This window comes from Corapipo altera, unplaced genomic scaffold (genome assembly GCF_003945725.1).
Source record: "Corapipo altera isolate COAL_440 unplaced genomic scaffold, ASM394572v1 343, whole genome shotgun sequence".
Lineage (NCBI taxonomy): Eukaryota > Metazoa > Chordata > Aves > Passeriformes > Pipridae > Corapipo > Corapipo altera.
The window spans coordinates 6,608,000-6,626,522 of NW_020884913.1; the positions used below are offsets into that span (position 1 = coordinate 6,608,000).

Genomic DNA, 18,523 nt, shown 5'->3' on the forward strand with positions numbered 1-18,523 from the left:
CTCCAGGCCCTGGTTAGTCACACCCTGCACACATCCCAGGGATCAGCTCCTGGGTAGCTCAGGCACAAGTGCTGCGTGCCGGGACCGGCGCAAGCCTGGGCAGAGACACCGGACACTGCTCTGAGCTGAACCAGGGATGTCACACTGGGGGGTTCTACCTGTACCCCACGCACCAGCAGGGCTTGTCAGAAGCAGCTACTGCCAGCAGACTGCAGCTTTCTCCTCTGCTACCAGAATTTGGGGGATCTGGAAACGGAAAGAAGATGACACCAGTTCTCTGATGCTGGAAGGCACTACAGAGTCAAAGCGTCACCTTTCAGAAGAGTTACTGAACCAGAAAGACCATCTTCACTTACTGCAAACCAACCACTTCCAACACTCCTTTCCCACCCTCCCATTTCCTCAAAACCAGCATCCTGAGTTAATTTCTGCTTCCATCAATTATCAGTAGCAAAATTAGAACAAACTGAGTCATAGGCAGTGTTATAAACTGATTTCAGAATTCTACTTACAGCACACAGGGTACTGGTTTCCTCTCTGATAAAAAGGCTATAACAGTGTTGACAAGGAAGACAAATGACAGAGGCAACGATCCAAGACATCATCTCCTTTGTAAGGATTGCAGTTATATCTTTATGAGTTATAAAACAAGGCAATAAAATTCAAGACCATTAGAACAATGTCACACACATTACAGTAGGAAATACCTCCACTGAGCCAACAAATACTCATCCCACAGGTGAAAAGGAGCTCAGTTGTTGGGGGCTGGGGGATCAAGGGAAGTTTTAAGAGATGTTAAAAAAAAAGTCCTGGTCTTGATCAGGAGGATTTGCTCAGAAAAATCTGAGTCATTAGCTAAGTTTAGCCAGTCTCAGGAATGCTGGAGAACAGGTGGATCACAACATACAGGATTCGTGAGAGATTTGTGAAGGAGAAAAGGACAGCACATCCTTAATCCTCCCTAAAGCAAACAGCACCCGAAATGTTCCCTCGGAGGTTTGCGGGCCCTCTCTGCTGTTTGTACAAAACAACAGCACCCTCCAGAGGACAAACAGTGCTCGCTCTGCCTCTCCCACACCTCACCTTTTACGAACATGCAGTGTATGAGCTTTTTTCCAGCTGTGAGCGCTGTAGGCCTGTGTTTAGGTTAGCCTTGGGTAAAAAAACACGAGCCGTTTTAGAAGAGCAGTAACAAAGAGCTCCAAAAAGACCCCTGCTCTCTACTGCCAGGCAGCACTGTCTCTCTCCAAAGTGTCAGTGTTCCTTGCACCAGGGCTGCAATCTCTTTACAGTTACAGAGAAGGAAAAATCGACCCCATCACACCTCACCTTTTGGATTTTACCTCGGGGGGAACAACTGGTTGAACTCGCTGGTGGGGCAATGAGCCCTCATGACCCACACAGAGGAGGCTCCCAGCCCCCCCTGCCACGCTTGGCCCAGTCACACTGCCAGTTTTGGGGATGTGTTGAGACTGCTTGTGATTCCCCAGAACGATGTCAGTTGGCTCTTTCATCTCCTTCTACAGCAGCACCCCCAGCAACTTGGTTCAACACCTGAAAAATGTCTCAATCCCCACAGTAGCTTTGGCACCGGCCTCTGAGGGAAAACAAAATCAATTATCCGCTTTCTCTGAGACAAATTAACAGGAAACAAACTATGCAATATCTCATCTTAATTAGTGTATTGTTCCCGGAGCAATTTAGCAGTTGACAAATGCAAACAGTACACAAACCATTCCCAAAAGCTGAGCAGACCGTGACTCACTCATTACAGCACAAACCTCAGTGACTGCATTCCAAACCTACTTTGGGAATTAAGAAAGTATTTCAGACAGGAGAATTTCCCCTTTAGGGGGGAAAAAAAAAAAAGTGTCTCACAGCTATTCCAGAGGTGTTGGCTGGGATCCAGTAACTGGATACATTTGAACAGTAGCTCTATTCAAAGTTTAAAAAAAACCCAAACAAACCACAGGGACTTCCATGTTTTGCTCTGTTCCTGTCCCAGCACAAAAATCAGTTTCAAATCCACAGCACTAGCACTCCATCCCCATCTATCTTTAGGAATTCTTACCATCCAGTGCTCCTTCCATAACTCATCATCTGAGCTGCTTCACTTGACATTTAGAAAAGGCTCACAAGAAGGATGATATTCCTGGGCTTTAGTCATATTATGAAAAAAGAATAAAAAAAAAAAACAAATACCACTCAGTTGCCACAGCCAGAAGGTAGAAAACACCACTGTACATTTTCCAACACATCTGAGGTTATGTTGGTCAGAGAGCTACCAGAGAAATGCAGGTAAAAAAGGCTCCAGTAACAAGGGGGTTGTTTCTTATACAGTCCTTATATCAAAATGTGATTCACCAATAAAAATGGCAGTAAAGGTGAAGCTGCTTTCTTAAAACAGGAGCTGCTTGTGCCCCTCACTCACTACCCAAATTCCCTATAGTCACTGGATACCACAAGTTTCAGAACTACTTATTTCACCACCTAGAGAAAATTATATTCTCTAAAATGGGTTGTTATCTATATGATTTTTAAACTTTGTTCCCACCATTCTTAGGGGAATAAATCCTGACTATTATAAATTAATTCCCTGCCTGGAAACAGTGACTAAGAGACATGAGGGACTGGAGGGCTGAGGCAGGAATGAGTGAGATGCTTTTCAGTGTTATAACTCCAAAGGTGATCTGGAAACTCCTGCTTGTTCTCCTCTCGAGGGTATTAAGTGAGGACTTTTGCCTTTGATTCATTCTGAGAAATACTCCTGAGGAATTTATTAAAAAATATTTGACATAGTTTGCAAAAAATCCCAGAACTCCCCTGCACAGCATAGGAGGCAACATACGATGGAAAATAAAACTTGTAGGTGCAAAAAGCAGGTTTGTTGTGCGTCTGGGGACACACTCTTCCCCAACTATAACTATTCCCATTTCCTTCCATGGAAAGGACAGTGCAAACCCATCTCTTCACCACCAGATACACCCTAGAGGGTGAAGCACCTGCGATCACATCACAGAGATCAAGGTTAACCAATTCCAGAATCAACCTATGCAAAAAACCTCATTTAAATGATCTGTAAAGAAAGTTTCCAAACCTGAAATCCCTGTCAAAGCTACCTACAGAGCCAGAGGGGACTCCTTCCCCTACCTTCACCTCCCACACCTATTGAAGTTCCCTACTCAAATAATTCCAGATTTCTTATAAACCTGGATCTCTGTTTCATGCTCAAAGACTGCTTGAGCTTGAATGAGGAATGAGAAACATATCTAAGAACACTGAGGATGAAGAACATTCACTGATCTACTCAAGATTAAATCAAGACAACACAATCTATTCCTTGTCTGCAGGATCCTGAGTCACTAGATTACATTAGAGTGTGCTTAGGGGGATGTCAGGAACACAGGGAAATGAGAGCAACAGAACAAAAAACACCTTGTTAAATATCTAGGATGAATTGTGATTGCAAACCATCCCTGTACCAGTACTGGGATTTACAGTACATAGATTTAATAAAGAACAGCTTAAACCATCAGTGCACAGGCAGGTGGAGGTGGATGTTTGTCTTCCTGTCGAATTGTCTGTCCCTGGGATGAGTTTTCCCACCTTTTGTAAACATAACTCATGTCCAATTGTCTGTCCCTGGGATGAGTTTTCCCACCTTTTGTAAACATAACTCATGTCGTCAGATAACTACTGATAACCTCCAGGACAGAAGATGCTGGACTGAAATAAAGGATTTACCCAAATAAAGGAAGATTATTATCACCCGAATAAAACAAGCACTGCGCAAGACTATATCACCCAAATAAATATGCACTAGGTAGGTGTGGAATATATGTTAGATAGGTGTGGGGGGGTTATAAGGTGAATTTTACCGTATAAAGGAGGTAACTTTTTACCCTTTGACGTGTTTCCTTCGTGGAAACCTCCACCTCGCACCCTGTGAAGAATACAGAATAAACAATGTCGAATTATCAGTCCCCAGACTGATTTTTTTCACCTTTTGTAAACAAGACTGAAGTTGCCAGATAACTTCTGGTAACTTCTACAACAGAAGTTGCTGAATGAAGAAAAGAGCTTTGTGTTTCAGGTAAGATCACATCACCCAAGCAAATACGTATTAGGCGAGCGGGCTCGTGTGAACTTTACTGCATAAAAGAGGTGAGTTTTCACCCCTTGGGCTGCCTGATCTGTGGAGGCGCAATGAGCGGGATGAACAATGCGTCCTTTCCCAAACTAAGACGTGTGTCTGTGTTTAGCGAGCTCCTAAATTCGGGTGCCTCACGGAGCCCTCACAGAGCCCACACGAAGCCCCCCGGAGCCGCCGCCATCGCTGTGAGGGCGGGGGCGGCCCCGCCCCTGACATGGCGGGTTAGAGAGGGCGGGCGGGGACAACCCGGCCCTGCCGCACGGGGGCCCGGCGGGGACATGTGTGTGCTGTGGCGATCGTCCCTGCCTGCCGTGGCATCGGGGTGACACAGCCACGGGGACTCCTCCAGTGCCACCATCCCCTCGTGGAGAAAACCCCCTCAGGGCCGCCATCCCCTCTTAGAGAACCCCCCAGTGCTGCCATCCCCTTATGAGGACCCTCCAGTGCTGCCGTCCCCTCATGGGGATCCCCCAGTGCCGGCATCCTCTCGTGGGGACCCCCTCAGTGCCGCCGTCCCTTCATGGGGACTTCCCAGTACCCCCATCCCCTCGTGGAGACCCTCCCAGAGCTGCCATCCCCTCGTGGAGAACCCCCCAGTGCCGCCATCCCCTTATGAAGACCCTCCAGTGCTGCCGTCCCCTCATGGGGATCCCCCAGTGCCACCATCCCCTCGTGGGATCCCCCCATAACATTATTCCCTCATGGGAACCCCCCAGTGCCACCAACCCCTCATGGGGATCCCCAGTGCCACCATTCCCTTGTAGGGACTCCCCAGTGCCGCCAACCCCTCATGGGGACCCCCAGTGCCACCGTTCCCTCATGGGATTCCCCAGTGCCACCTTTCCCTTGTGCCACCAACCCTTCATGGAGACTCCCCAGGGCCACCATCCCCTCATGGAGACACCCCCAGTGCTGCCATCCCCTGATGGGATGCCCCAGTGCCACCATCCATTTATGGGGACCCCCCAGCGCCACCATCCCTTTATGGGGACTCCCCAGTGCACCCATGCCCTCCTGGGACCCCCCAGTAACTCTGTTCCCTCATGGGGACTCCCCAGTGCTGCTGTCTCTTCATGGGACCCCCAGTTCTGCCATCCCCTCTGAGGACCCCTTAGTGCCACTGTTGCCTTATGGAGACCCCTGAGTGCCTCCATCCCCTTGTGGAGACCCCCCAGTGCCACCATCCTCTCATGGAGGGAGAGTGGAACTGGACAGTCTCTAAGGTCCCTCCAACCCAAACCATCTGTAATTTTATGACTCTAACTGCTGAAAGGACAATACCCACAAAGGGAAGATTCTGCTGCAGCAGCTGGTGAAATTTCCTGTATAAAGGGGAGACCCGGCCAGAGCAACTGGTGACATTTCCTGTATAAATATTGATGAGCCCAGCGGGTGAAGGAGCTCAGAAGCTGCTCAACCAAGTACCCCGGGATGTACCCCATGGCTGCAGGTCCCTCCGGGCAGCACCTCCCGACCTCCCTCACAGACTCACACAGATGTGTCCAGCAGGCTCCTCTTTATTACAGCCTTGCCAATGCACACAGAGAAAATGTACCATACAAAACTCATGGGCTTCACATCTAGAAACCTTTTTGTTTCATGTCTTATGCAGAAGCTTTTTTATTTCTCTTAATGTCTTTCTTGAATTCAAGCTAGTAAATAACAGAGCTTCACCACTGTCCTGTCATCAACAGCATCTAAACATTTTGGTGACACTGCTCAGAACTGGTATGGGCAGGACAGGCTGAATTCCAGCCTTGAATTCTGCCTTAAGCAGCGTTATCACTGCTGGCATAATGTGAAGCTGAGGAATTTGAGGAATTTTTTTTTTTTAATCCCCAGAAATGTTCCTATTCAGAGAAGACACAAACATAACATAAGAAATACAAAAATATTTTGGAAATAAACTGTAAAGTCTACAAGACAAAGACTGAAAATCAACTAAACCTTAACTCTCCTTTGGTTGCTTTTGCAAAGAGCTTTGGAAAGGATCCTACTTTCAGTTTTGAACTAGGGAAAAGTCCCATATAAAAATGTTCTACATTTCTCCCTTTCCACAGCTTGACAAAGGAAATCATGTCCTAGGGACACAGCAAGCCAGCATGATGTTTCATATCATGGGACTCCTTTTCCCACTTAATTCATTCATGTTGGATAAGAAGAGGTAATTTTCAGACATTAAATTTAGATTAAGTCATGACTGGTAGGAAAACCACTTGATCTCATTATAAATATGCCTTGACCTAAGTGAAACAATTAGAGGATAAAATAAGTCTTAAAAGTCTAATAGTCTGTTTTTATAGAATATACTGTAGTGGGAGATAGCGAACAGATAATGAGATATTAGGTTTCTCAGACTCAAAAAAGGATTACACAAAATAAAGCAAACCTAATCTTTTAAGAGATCATTCCCTAAAACTGGGTCAAAAAATGTTGCCTTCCTTTGTCAGCAGTTATTAAACTGAGAAAATCCTTCCTGATAAGAAAGTATTTAACAGGATTTCATAGGAGAGATAAGTACACCAGAAGACATTTAGCTATAATTAGGAATGCTCATTGATTTACTCTATTCAAACCACCAAGTGTTGGTCAAGACTTGAAAATACTTGATAAATTCACAGAGATTTCCTAAGTATGTAGTTTCCCCACACACAATTTTATGTTAGAAGAGCAGGATTTGAGGTGGACACAATCATCCTTTATTAAAGTCAGCCACCTCTCTGTGCTCCTTTTACCAGTGCCAGGAGGAGAAGAGGTGTTTTTGTTTCCAGGTTGAAGTTTGCTGCTGCTTCCTCGGGCGTGAAGATGAGCTCAAGGAGGTCAGATGGAACCGGCTTGGATTTGTTTCAAAAAGCCAGCGTGAAGGAGGATGAAGAGTTCCTTCCCAGGAGATGAGAACGGCAACACACCCCTATCAGAGCACTAATGCCTTGCCTTTGGCTATTTGCTTTCTAACTGGAGGATTGGAAGCCTCTCTGCCAAGAGAGCTTGTGCAGTTTCCATCTTTGGAGGTTTTCAAGACCCAACAGGATAAACCCCCGAGTAACCCGCCTTGGTCTCATAACTGATGTTGCTTTGAGCAGGAGGCTGGACTACAGACCTCCTTAGAACCCTTCCAACCTCAGTTATTCTGTGGTTCGACTATTTTCATCCATTTTACATCTAACATCTTTGGCTTTCTTCAGATATCAAACTGATAAAGACTAGGCTTGAAAGTTCATTTGCATAAAGCATGGTCATAAAAAAAAGTTGTTTAACTGCTTTATATGGCTGCTTTAAAGAGTTTAACTGCTTTATATGACTGAGACGTGACCCAGCCAGAAAAAGATAAAAAAATCTCTGTACGAGATGAAAATAATGTGAGAGCTCTTAAAAAAAAACCAAAAACAGAGAGATAAAAAGGGTGAGGAATTACAAGTCCTTTGAAATACATATCACCAGCCTGTATGTGTTTGCAAAACAAACTGGAACTGCAAAATAACTAATGAGACACGCTTAAAGCACTACAGCCTCCAGTGTCCTGCATAATAAGGGCCAAAATAGCTTTTGGGCACATCCTCCCCTGGCTGCAAGGTTATATATCGTACAGTCTAAGCTGCTCCTTCATGTCTCCTTCAGACATCTCTCCAAACGTGTCACTTTTTTCCTTCATCAGTGTGAAGATGGCAGCCAGCTGCTCTCTCTGAACCCTGTCAAGAAGAAAAGGAGAAGTAGGAATAGCCGGTCCCCAGAAGGCACTTGGAGCAAGAACACCATGGTCAAATGAAACACGGAGCCAAACACGGGTCACTGTACAAGCCTTGCTGGCTGCAGGAAATCTGCCCATGTGAGATAAGACAGAGAGAGCCTCTGGTTCTCCTTCCTCCCCTTTCCCATCTGCCCCATCATCCTACACATCTCTCTGCACTTCTTTCAATATGGAGATAAACCAGACTGCTTTAACACTAGCTTTGGAGTTCCTGAAGGCTTATCTATGCTCACAGTTTCAAGATAACTTGAAACTCTGTTTCTCAAGATAACTTGACATGTGGAATTTCATAAGACCAGCATGTCCCAATTTAGCAGACTCCACAATGAACCTGGATTCAACAGCAGTGTCCTTTTATTCTGTAATGAGAGTATGTAGATACAGAGTAATTCAGGAATAGCTATTAAATTCAAAATGCATATCCCACCTTAAAACTAGAGACCAGACTACCTCTCAGTGTGGACATGACTTTAATCAGCCAGTGGAAAATAAGATCACAGATAGGAATTTGCTTTGATTCGAGTTTGTCTGCCAGTGGGAAATGGTGAGATGGACCCAGGTAGCCAGTCCAGCAATGGGGTGACCCCAGTGTGGGCAGAGGCCGACCAGCGGACCACCCAGATTTCCTTAGTAGATGATCAACACCCATTTCCCCATAGCAGAGAATATCTTGATTTTTCCCTACCCTGAAGCAGTTAAGCATTTTACACAAAGATTGATATCTGTGACAGGGCTTTATTTGTGGAAGCTTTATAAGGAGGGCTTATACTGGTCATACACCTACTTGTCATCCTTCAGGGATATAGGAGAGTGGGCAGCACAGGAGTGTCATTTGCTCACAAGTAGCTCATGAACTGATGTAACTGTCTACAAAATCCTCTTTTGGGTTAAAATGATTGTGCACATGGCTCCAGGCAGGGCTGGCTGTGGACTGGTACGTTCCCACTGCTGACTGAGGTCACATTGCTGTATTGCCCCATACATCTTGTACCTGACTCTCCTGTGTCAGATTAAAAGAACTAATGAGGTTGTGGTGCTTTACAGCTGTAACAAGGGAGAAGCTTTCTATTACATTTTATTACTTCAAGGCTCATTTTGCCTCTGCACGAGTGTGGGGCCAGAATTCAGTGACAGCTTAGAGCACAGATCTGCCACAATCCCAGCTCCTCCTGCTTGTTTAGCATCTTTAGACCTCCCGTGGGCTAGAAAGACAAAATCTGGCATTTGCTTCCACGTAGTCATCCTTTCAAGAGTCCTCCTTCCTACCACAGCCAGCTTGCCACATCGGACTTTAAACCATTTAATTAATCCCTTTAAATACACGCCACTAGATAACCTGGGGTAGTCTTCCTGCAAGGCCAGTGTGGACAAGCTATCAACTGTTCCAGTAACAGGAGGGGTAGTAATAACTATTGACAGGCAAACCCAGGATACAGTCTTTGCTTGGAAGGAAGGACAGCATCAACCCACGAGCAGCAACCACCTCATGAACAAGATCAGTGGAAGGAGACAGGAGTGAGCAGAGGAACCTTTTTCATGTGCTGAACTCCTGCTCTGTGTTTTTCCCTCTCCTGGGCTAAACCCCAGCAGAAGCAGAAACAACAGCCTGTCTTCTCAGCCCTGCTGAAGCAAACAGGGCAGGAAAAAAGCAGATCCTGGCTAAATTAAGCTTGTTTGCCAATTCTGTTGCAATTAAAATGCAACGGTCCTGAGGCCAAACATATCCCAATAATGATGTGAGATCTTTCAGTTATGAAAGCCTGGATTTGTCTGTCTCTTTTGTAATGTTTTGTGCTCACATGAAGCGCCGCCCTTTCCAGACAAGAGGAAGGGAAGCAGGGTTGTTAGTGATCAATATTTTATTTTAGATCACCGCTGGGCACCAGAGGGCATGCTGCCAGTCTGGTGTGGAGAAATTCGATACACAGCCTGGCCTCCTGTGTCTGCAGTGCATGCCAGCTGGGAGTGCTCCACGCAGGTCTGCATCCCTCACTTGTTATTTCACAGACATTAACACTGCTGAAACCTCCCCAAAGGCCTGTTTCCTTGTCTCCAAAATCAGGATCACAGACAATATTCGCTCTACTCTTTTTAAGCACAACATCAATGCATTCTGGCTCTCCCCTCTATCATGACTGTGCATTTGAAAAACAGAAAAAAGAGCCGTTACTGCTGTTACTTCTCTGTGCTACATAACCTACAACAAAGGGACAGCAAAACAAAGATAAAGAGAGAAAAGAGCCTGGGAAGGAAGAGTAAGGCATCACAAACATGAAACTGTGTTCAAAGAGGAGCTTCTCCTATCAAAGACGACCTTGCAAAACAACTTTGTAGTGCTCCAGGTTGGTTTTGTTTGGGTTTTTTTAATGAGTTCAGATCAAACCTACCCCGTTCACAAGTAAAATCATCCTCTCTTCCCATAAGTGCTGCCCTCAAAACTACTTGGATTCAGGAAGTCAAACAGGATTTTACTTATTGCTGACAAAATAGATTAATTAAGGATTTTCAAAGTAGCCTAATTCTTCTTGATAGACAATTGAATTTGAAAACTTAGCTCCCTTGGGCTCTTTTTAGACATTTCAGTCCAAGTCTTTTGCAACTAACTGGAGGTTTGGATCAGTGAACTATAGGTATGTTAGAGAACCCCATTTCAAGAACTGCTTGGCACCCACATCCACAGCAGCTGAAATCCTGGGCAGAGCTCGGCCCTGGGAATTGCTTTGAAGACAAACAAGACCAGAATCCTGCTGCAACAGTGTTGCTCCAGCAGAAAGAAGGTAATATCCCTGATTTCCCCCCTGATCTGACTCTATTGTTAAGGAAGCCAGTGGAATCATTTACATGGTAAAAGGCATAGGAGGGCAGAGCATACCTGTAACCTAAAATCCAGATTTTCAACACAAATCTCTTGAGAAAGAAGTTACAAGCTGCTGGAGGCAGGGAGAACAAGCACAAACCAAATAAACTATTCAAAGGTTTATTGGACCAAACAAAGGCAATTTTTACAGATTCAAGCCACTAGAATTACAGTCCTTTGTATAAGAGCCACCATCAGATACAAAATGAACAAACAAAACAAACAAAAGTAAAAAATACCCAGACAGCCATTTGAGTTGAAGAAATAGGTTGGCTTGCTGCCACTAGCAAAAAATCTGGACTCAGCTATAGACTTTGCTGGATGTACATATTGCCATGTAACTTAAACACAACGTATATAAGGCATTCTTTGCATAGTTGAGTGCTCAGGACACAGTCAGCCAGCCAGCACCGAGGGGAGACAGCGGCTGTACCAGCGGGATGTTGAAGCAGAGGGTCCAGATGTGCCTAAATTCATATGCAAACCACCGAACACGCTTGCAGTTGTCGGCTGGGAAGGGGCAGCCCAGCCTCTTCTAAAGCTGAAGCCTCCTGCTGTTCTTTAAATGAGCCCTTTTATTGAGAGTCTGCCAACCCCAGGCACTGGAAAGGACAACTGTGTACAAGGTTTCAAGTATTGTCTGCATAGGAATTAAAAAGGGAGGAAAAAAAAAAAGCAGCCTGTTGGGTTTCTGATATGTTTGCAGCGTTAGCCAAGAGGCTGTCGTGAAAGAGGAGCTTTGAAGGACACATCGCCACCCAGCCTGGTGTTTCTACAACACCACTAGAGGACTCAGACCCTCTTCTGTCTCTCACAAACCAGCTGGGTTTGATTTAAAGCCTGCCATGTCTGAAGCAGGAATATGTGCCCAGCCAAAATAATCTGCTGTACGTGACAGCACCGGGGGGCAATACAGAACTCTGGCTCCCATGGACAAGCCACAGGGCTACCAAGAGAAGAGGGCACTGGAACAGCAGGCAGGCAGAGGAACGGGGAATGTGCCTCTCCCAGGACCCCCACTGTCTGATCCTGAGCCAGAGGAAACCCCTGATGCCATAGCTACCTCCTTGGGCCTCTCCTCTTGGGAACTGGAATAGGGAAAAGTGAGGATCCAGATATTTACAGCAGCCAAAGTGTGGTCTCCTAAACCTCTGCCACAAACAGAACAGCTAAACTATCAATCTTCAGCACTTCCCGAGTCTCCTGAACACCTACAGAATCAGGTCTCTGCTAAAATAACTACAGAAGCAAGATTTGAGTCAGTCCAGTCTGCCATACCTCACATGGACCCCCCTTTGTCCCTCCACCCCTCAGAGTAAAGCAGCTTTGTACAACATTTGAAATCACAGGGAGTTCCCACCCCCCAGAAATAAAGAGGAGTTTGGCCCCAGGACAAAACAACTCGAGAGTCTGGTACAAGATCCAGGCTGGTCTGGGAGAAGAGCTATGGTTTGTCCACCCCAGGAAAGGAACAACACGGATTTCATGGCCTAATACATGGTAAGGAACACAATAGACTCGCTGCATATTTAGTGTTCACTTCAGGTTCTGTTTGGGGGAGAGGGAGGAAGGTTCATCCCAGCCCCCCAGACACAACTCAAGTCACTGCTTGGGCCCAGCCCCAGTCCATGGAGCCACACAACAGGATCTCCTCAAACTTGACACCATGGGAGTTTTTGAAGAACTCAACTTCAGACCAAGAGGGGATCCCAAGTTTTGAGGGTTTATGGATTTCTCTTATGGGCGTGTTTGGTTGGTTTTGGTATTTCTCTCAAGCCTTTAAGGATGCCAAGGGATGCCTTTAGGAGGAGGCTAGGGACAACTTCATATAGTCTTCAGGTCTGCAAAGAGAAACAGGGAGAGAAATCATTTCAGTCATTTCACCCCTCAGGTTGGTTCATTATTATTCACATAAACGAGCAGGTGGAACACTCAGTGTGTGTGTGTGTGTTGGGGGGAAGGCAAGGCAACTTCCCCCCTCAGGGCAGAACAAGCCACTGTTTGCAAACATCATGCCTCTAAGAAGGATTTTGCTTCAAAGTCACCTGCAGCAGGATAGTCGAAACCCAATCAGAATTGTAAATCCTCTTGTTCTGGCACCAATCTAAGTTACAGCCCTTCTGACCTACTAATGAGAGCTGGAGAAGCCCAACTAATTGGAAGCTTTCATTAGCTGCCTCACCATCCTGTGCAGAGCCTCCCTGGGCTGCTGGCACCCTCGTCCAGCCCAGATTCCTCTTCCCACCTGCAGCCATACGAGCCAGGAACGAGTACTAGTTTCTCAAGGCAGAGTTGACCCTTCTCAATCTTCCCACAGATGTGTCTGTTCAAGGGAAGGAGGTAAAAACCCCAGACTCTCTGCAGGTCACAAGGCTTCCTTTTGTTGGGAAGCTCTCCCAGTATCCCAGGGAAGGAGGGTGAGATGATTAGATGTGTTTTATGTAGGGGGACATCCAGGCACTCCCTCAAGGTCTTGCAGCATGTTGTTGACAGAGCCAGGGCTAGAAAATATGGTCTCAGCTTGAACCTTTCACTCTGCCCTTACTGCCCCAGTGTCTCTCATGGATCAACGCCCCACAACAGGGAACACCCAACGGAAGGCTGGGCAGCTGCCCACAGACAGAGACCTGCACTGAGGTGGAGGGAATCTACAACACACATTACCTGGGCACTTACAAACACGCACAGATGCACTCCAGCCTAATTCCTCCTGAATTCAGTCGGGTTCATTGTCCATAACACCTGAACCTCATTTAAAAGTCGCCTACTCCTGCCATCCACCAAGTAACAGCCTCATTTCTTCCTCTCTTCTTCTGCAAAACCTTCCCTTCTCCAGCAGCCTCGCCAGCACAGCCGGTGACCCGGATCCCAGGCGGGAGATGCCGGGTGAAGCATCACGTGGGACTCGAGCGACGTTGCGGAGGCTCAGTGGTCGGACCATTAGGACAAAGAAAGGAAGTTCTCCAGGGTGGATAATCGCTCCGCGGGATCCGCGGTGCCGAGGACCGGATCATCCCGCTCAAGTCACGCAAGCATAATCAGATTTCACGTGTGAGGGCATAAGCTCGTTGCCACGGGGGCCCAGGAGGGGAGGTCCCCTCCAGCCCGCCGCAGTTGGAGCGGGGAGGGATGGAAGACGTCAGAGTGTCTCAGTGGTAACTCCTCACAGGAATACTCACCTCCAGGACAGGGCCAGGCTGGCAGCTCGGGTGAGAAGACCTCAAAACAAGCATGGCCTTAATGGAGGATGTCCATCAGAGCCATAAATTCCCACCTGCACAACAGGGATACCCCTTTCTGCTCCTGGAGAAAGCTGTGAGGGGGATTAGACTAAAGAGCACGAGGCAGCCCCTCGCTGGGACATTGGGGCCATATATCTCCCCAGGCTGAGAAGCTCTGGCATTGCTGCTACAGAACCTGAAAGTGTTAATTAACTTGGGATGGAGGCTCAGAGATTTGAGCCACTGCTTATCCTTGGCTCTTCTCTCCTTTCCATTCTCCTTGGATCAGCATGCTTTCCCCCAGCAGCACATCAATCAAACCAGGTTAGGGTCTTCTTTTGCCAGAAGCTGTATCCTTTCTTCAGATATAGATTATCCAAATATCTGCTCTGGCCCAAGCTCAGGCCCAAGTCACTGAATCGTATGATCTGTCAGCTGGACATGGCTCTGTGTAAGGAACAGCTGGAGAACAAGGAGCCCAGACAAAAGCAGGTCCTGAATATGAGGGTGGCTCAGGGACTGAAGATCTCAAAGACCATGCTTTTCCTGAAGCATGGAAACTGCAAGTCCTTCTGGTGGCATCAGAAGCATTCCCCACACTCCAGCTCAGCCATGGCATTGGCACAGGGGTTCTTGCTTTTGAGAGCAGACAGCACTGACAAACTGGCATTCCCACGTGCATTTATCTCTTGTGTGCAAAAGTCTGCAGCAGATCAGGAAATCCTGTACCCATCCATAACCTATAGCTTTCTAAAGGAGTCCTGAGTCACTCTGAGAAGATTCCATAGCATCTTGCTGTAACCACCTCTGGCATGTGCCCTTTTTGGAAGTTTCACTTAGAAAGCTGATTTTCAGAAGAATGGAGCATTCCCAACTCCTTTCCTTGGCTTAGCTTGTCAGCACCATCAGTTCTTTGAAATCCTGGCAATCTGGCTTCAGACTCCACACACTCCAAACAAACTAGGACTGACCCTTGAGAATCAAGATCAAGTGAAGAAGGGCCCTGAGCGCTGGGCACACCTGGCAATGGATGGTCAAGCTCTCCCCAGGCAGTTCTCTCCCATCTCACTGCTGGGGTTGGTCCCATCATCCCTGTCCCTGTTTCTTTACCATGGGGACAGCTACCATCTCATTTCTGGTAGTGACCATAACCCACTCTTCTCTAGGATCAAGATATCACAGGAAGAATAAGAGGAATGACACATTAAATCTAAGCTTTCCTGGTGGTCCCATAAGCAGAGGCCAGTTCCTTCAGCCATTCAGTAAAACACAAAGAGAGGATTTAAATGCAGAACAGGGAAACAGTGCTTAGACAAGAGAAGAGCGGGAGAGTGAAAAGTACCAAAAGGAGTTTCTATCAACACAAATCTGATATTCCTCCAGTGGGACAGAGAAGTTGAAAGGTGAATTTGACGTTGGACAATACCTCAGGAACACCAGTGGGGGTTGCTGGAGCTGGTATGACCAGGGAGCACAAGTCACACAGCCATTAGGACAGGGGCTGTTGAGGAGTCAGTGGGGTCAGGGGCTGTGTCACCCAAGCAGACCTTGCCCACCACTGTTTCAAGGCAGAAGCCTCCCACACTTCCCAGCCACAGCAGCAACAGCCAAGAAGGCCAGAGCACAGTCAGGAAGGTGGCTCAGGCTTCTGACCAGCTCAGCCAAGAGGCCATGACCACCTCCACGAATCGTGTGCCCATTCCCTTGCAACACTCCTGACCCCCCAGCCAACACCAAAGCAGTGGGAAAAGCCATGGATGGGCCAGCCTGCATTTTCCTCTGGTGTTTGTACTCCAGCTTGCTGCCTACCAGTTTGCTCCCAGCCTGGTGTGATACCCCAATTCCCTGCAGCCCTCAGTCTCTCCTGGTTGCAGGGGAGGCAGAGCCAGGCTCCCAGTGAATTAGCAGGCAGAGAACAGCCAGCTGCCCATGCTGCACAGGGTTAAGCAGAAGCAGATGAAGAAAAGTTGTGAGCGCTGGGTGAGGGAGACACAGAGAAGCAGCCACAAGCTACAACAATTCAGGACCTGAGCCAGAAGAAAACACCCAGGAGCTCCAGCAGAGTTGCTGTCTGAACTGAAATCTCATGCCAAGGCAGGGTCAGAGACTCTCACACTGCAAAGCCTACGGGGGAGTTTGCAAAGGTTTCCTCTCTGGGACAGGAGGAGGAGAAGGGGAAGGGGCTTCCTGGCCTTCCTTTCCCTAGCTTTCCAAGGGAGGCATCCTGAGTTCCTCAGTTTTAAAGCTGCTGGGGATTCATGACTCAGTCATGACTATAAATATGCCCAGAGCTCCAGTCCATTGACATCTCATAGGTCAGAGGACATTTTCCCTTGGGATATGGTGTAGGCAGAGAACAGCACCAGGCCACCAGCAGACTCCCTCCTCATACAAGTGGAGCTTGGGATCTATGGAGGGAGTGTCAGAGCAGGGGGACCTCAGCAGGGACCCCCAAACACACAGTGCCCTTTCCTACAAGAGGCAGGTGGGAGGGAAACCCTCATGCCCTGGGTGTTTTGTGGCTGAAAGCAGCCTTGCCCGTGGTGGGGCCATCCCCGTGGCTGGTGGCTGCATGAAGCAGTGGCCAGCTTGACCTGCAGAGTCCCACAGCCCTGGGCTCTCCAGTCCCTTGCTGCTCCCTTCCCCTTGCTGCTGCTCCTCTTCCCTCAGCCCAGGACGACTATCGTGCTGCAGAAGATGAGAAGCAAACAAATAATAAAACCCCAATAAAAGCCCAAACTTACCAGCTTCCCTCATCCATAAGAAGCACCATGCTGGACAGGACAGGACAGAACAACAAAGCCACTGGGTAGGGGGAAGGTTAGCAAAAGAGAAGGAAGGAGAGAGAGGCCCAGATTTCATGCCATACAGAGAGGGGAGCAAGCAAGCAAGCCAGGGTTATGTGACGGCAATGCAGGGGGTGGACAGGGACAGATACCAATGGACAGCTCTCCCGAAATGCAACCTCCTCCAGCCCTGTCCACCCACTTATTTTTGGAGGGCCAGTAGTGGAGATGTTTGAAATAGGTCAAGGTCTGTCAACACAGTCATTAAACCCCTGCAGCTGTTTCCTGCCCTTGTGAGCTCCAGAGTTGTCATCACCAGCATTGTCTCATTCAAAAATGAACTTCAGCATGGTTGTCCCTCAAGCCACAACTGCATCCCCACTTTGATCCAGGATGCCTGGCAGAGCAGGGAGTGGTCTCTCCTCCACTCCCTAGAGCCAGGGTCTGCCCAGGGCACCCTGCCTTGCTGAAACTCCAGGATCCAAGCGCAGTTTTATTCAGTGCCATGTAACCAAGATGCACTCTGAACCCACCTGAGGAGGAGACAGGTTTCCATTGCTAAGCTACCACCAAGAAAAGGGAGGAGAGTGAGATTTACAGCCATCTAATTCCCCTTGCACGAATCCAAACATGCAGTTGAACCCTAGGCTTAAACCCAGTCTGTATTAAAGCAGTGTCACCTCAACCCATCCACGGCTGGCCAGGAAGTGAGAAGGGAGGATTGAGAGGCAGGAGGAGAGTTTGCTCCTAGAATGGGTCATCTGGCTGTGGGAACTGAGCCCATTAGCCAGGGAAACTGGGCAGCCATCCCTACCTTCTCCTTGGTCTTACAGAGGCTGACTGTGGTCTGGGGGAATCCCCTGCTCCATCCATGAGTGCCCTGCCAACAGCAGAGCGTGTCTGAGCAGTTTGGGGCCATTCACTCAGACCCTGTTCAAGGGGTCTGTAACAGTGCCCTAGCCAAGGCCCCATGGGGCAACTTCTGGCTCTTCACTCCCACCTCTCCCTCAATCCCTGAAACAAGACAGAGGACAGAGAGGTGAGACCTTTCCACAGCCTGTCAGTTGGGATCTGCTCTCCTTGCTCCAGCCAACACACTTCATCAATAGTGACAAGGACAGAGCACAGATGGCTCAAACCCTCGGCATCACTGAGGCCAACCAGGGCTTGGCTGGGATCTGCTCTGCCTCATGGAAAGAGTGAACTGAAAGCAGAGACCCAAGGGGATGGTTTCTCCTCATTGTTTTCTCTTTTACTATGAGTGGAGCCTTGTTGCAGCTGTCAGTGCTCAGCAGAGCCCTGACCATATTCATTTCTAACTAAAAAAAAACCCACTAACCACTTTCAACCTTAAGGGAGGTTTCAAGAGCAGCTGGCAGTGACCACTCCAATCTATCCATGAGGCCCAGGTCTTGAAGGCACACTGGGGAGCCCTTCCTCTTGCTCCCTCACCCACATGAGGCACCCAGCCAGGACAGCAATACCCAACAGCCAGCACTTGGGGGCTGTGTCTCACACCTACAACCTCAGCCCTGCCTGAGCAGGGGCAGCTGCACCACCTCAACTCATATCTCCTGAACTAGAGCTTTGCACCACGGCAGCTGCAGATGGCCAAAAGCCTCAGGTGCAGAAGAGAAGGATTAGGGAAATACACTGTGCTGCCTTGACCAAGGGCTGCATCCTTCCCCTGCACTCTTCCCCTTCCTGACCAGACTGTTTTTCTCCCCCAGGGGAGCAAAGGCTACGTGCTTCTGTTCT

The 18,523-nt window shown here is 47.9% G+C and overlaps 1 protein-coding gene and 1 long non-coding RNA gene across 7 annotated transcripts in view; both read right to left on the reverse strand.

Annotated features, from left to right (window-relative positions):
• Positions 1–3,502: 3,502 nt before the first annotated feature.
• Positions 3,503–4,572, reverse strand: LOC113952391. 2 transcript variants are annotated; one of them, XR_003529531.1, is made up of 4 exons: positions 4,004–4,572; positions 3,879–3,943; positions 3,662–3,721; positions 3,503–3,606 (listed from the first exon to the last, which is right to left on the reverse strand). It is a non-coding gene; the product is annotated as an uncharacterized LOC113952391 (long non-coding RNA). The 2 variants fall into 2 exon arrangements; XR_003529530.1 differs by having other exon boundaries at positions 3,903–3,943; positions 4,004–4,570.
• A 1,082-nt stretch (positions 4,573–5,654) lies between these two features.
• The window catches only part of MXRA7 (matrix remodeling associated 7), a 30,066-nt gene continuing 17,197 nt past the window's right edge, over positions 5,655–18,523 (reverse strand). For 3 of the 5 annotated variants that reach the window (XM_027654433.1, XM_027654435.1, XM_027654434.1), the window contains one exon: positions 10,863–12,599. Coding sequence is in view for 2 of the 5 variants with exons in the window: in XM_027654434.1 (XP_027510235.1) it covers positions 12,560–12,599 (40 nt within the window). In the remaining 3 variants the exon portion in view is untranslated. Of the gene's footprint in view, positions 7,843–10,862; positions 12,600–18,523 lie in introns of those variants that run through there. The other 2 variants (XM_027654432.1, XR_003529529.1) reach the window with 2 other exon arrangements.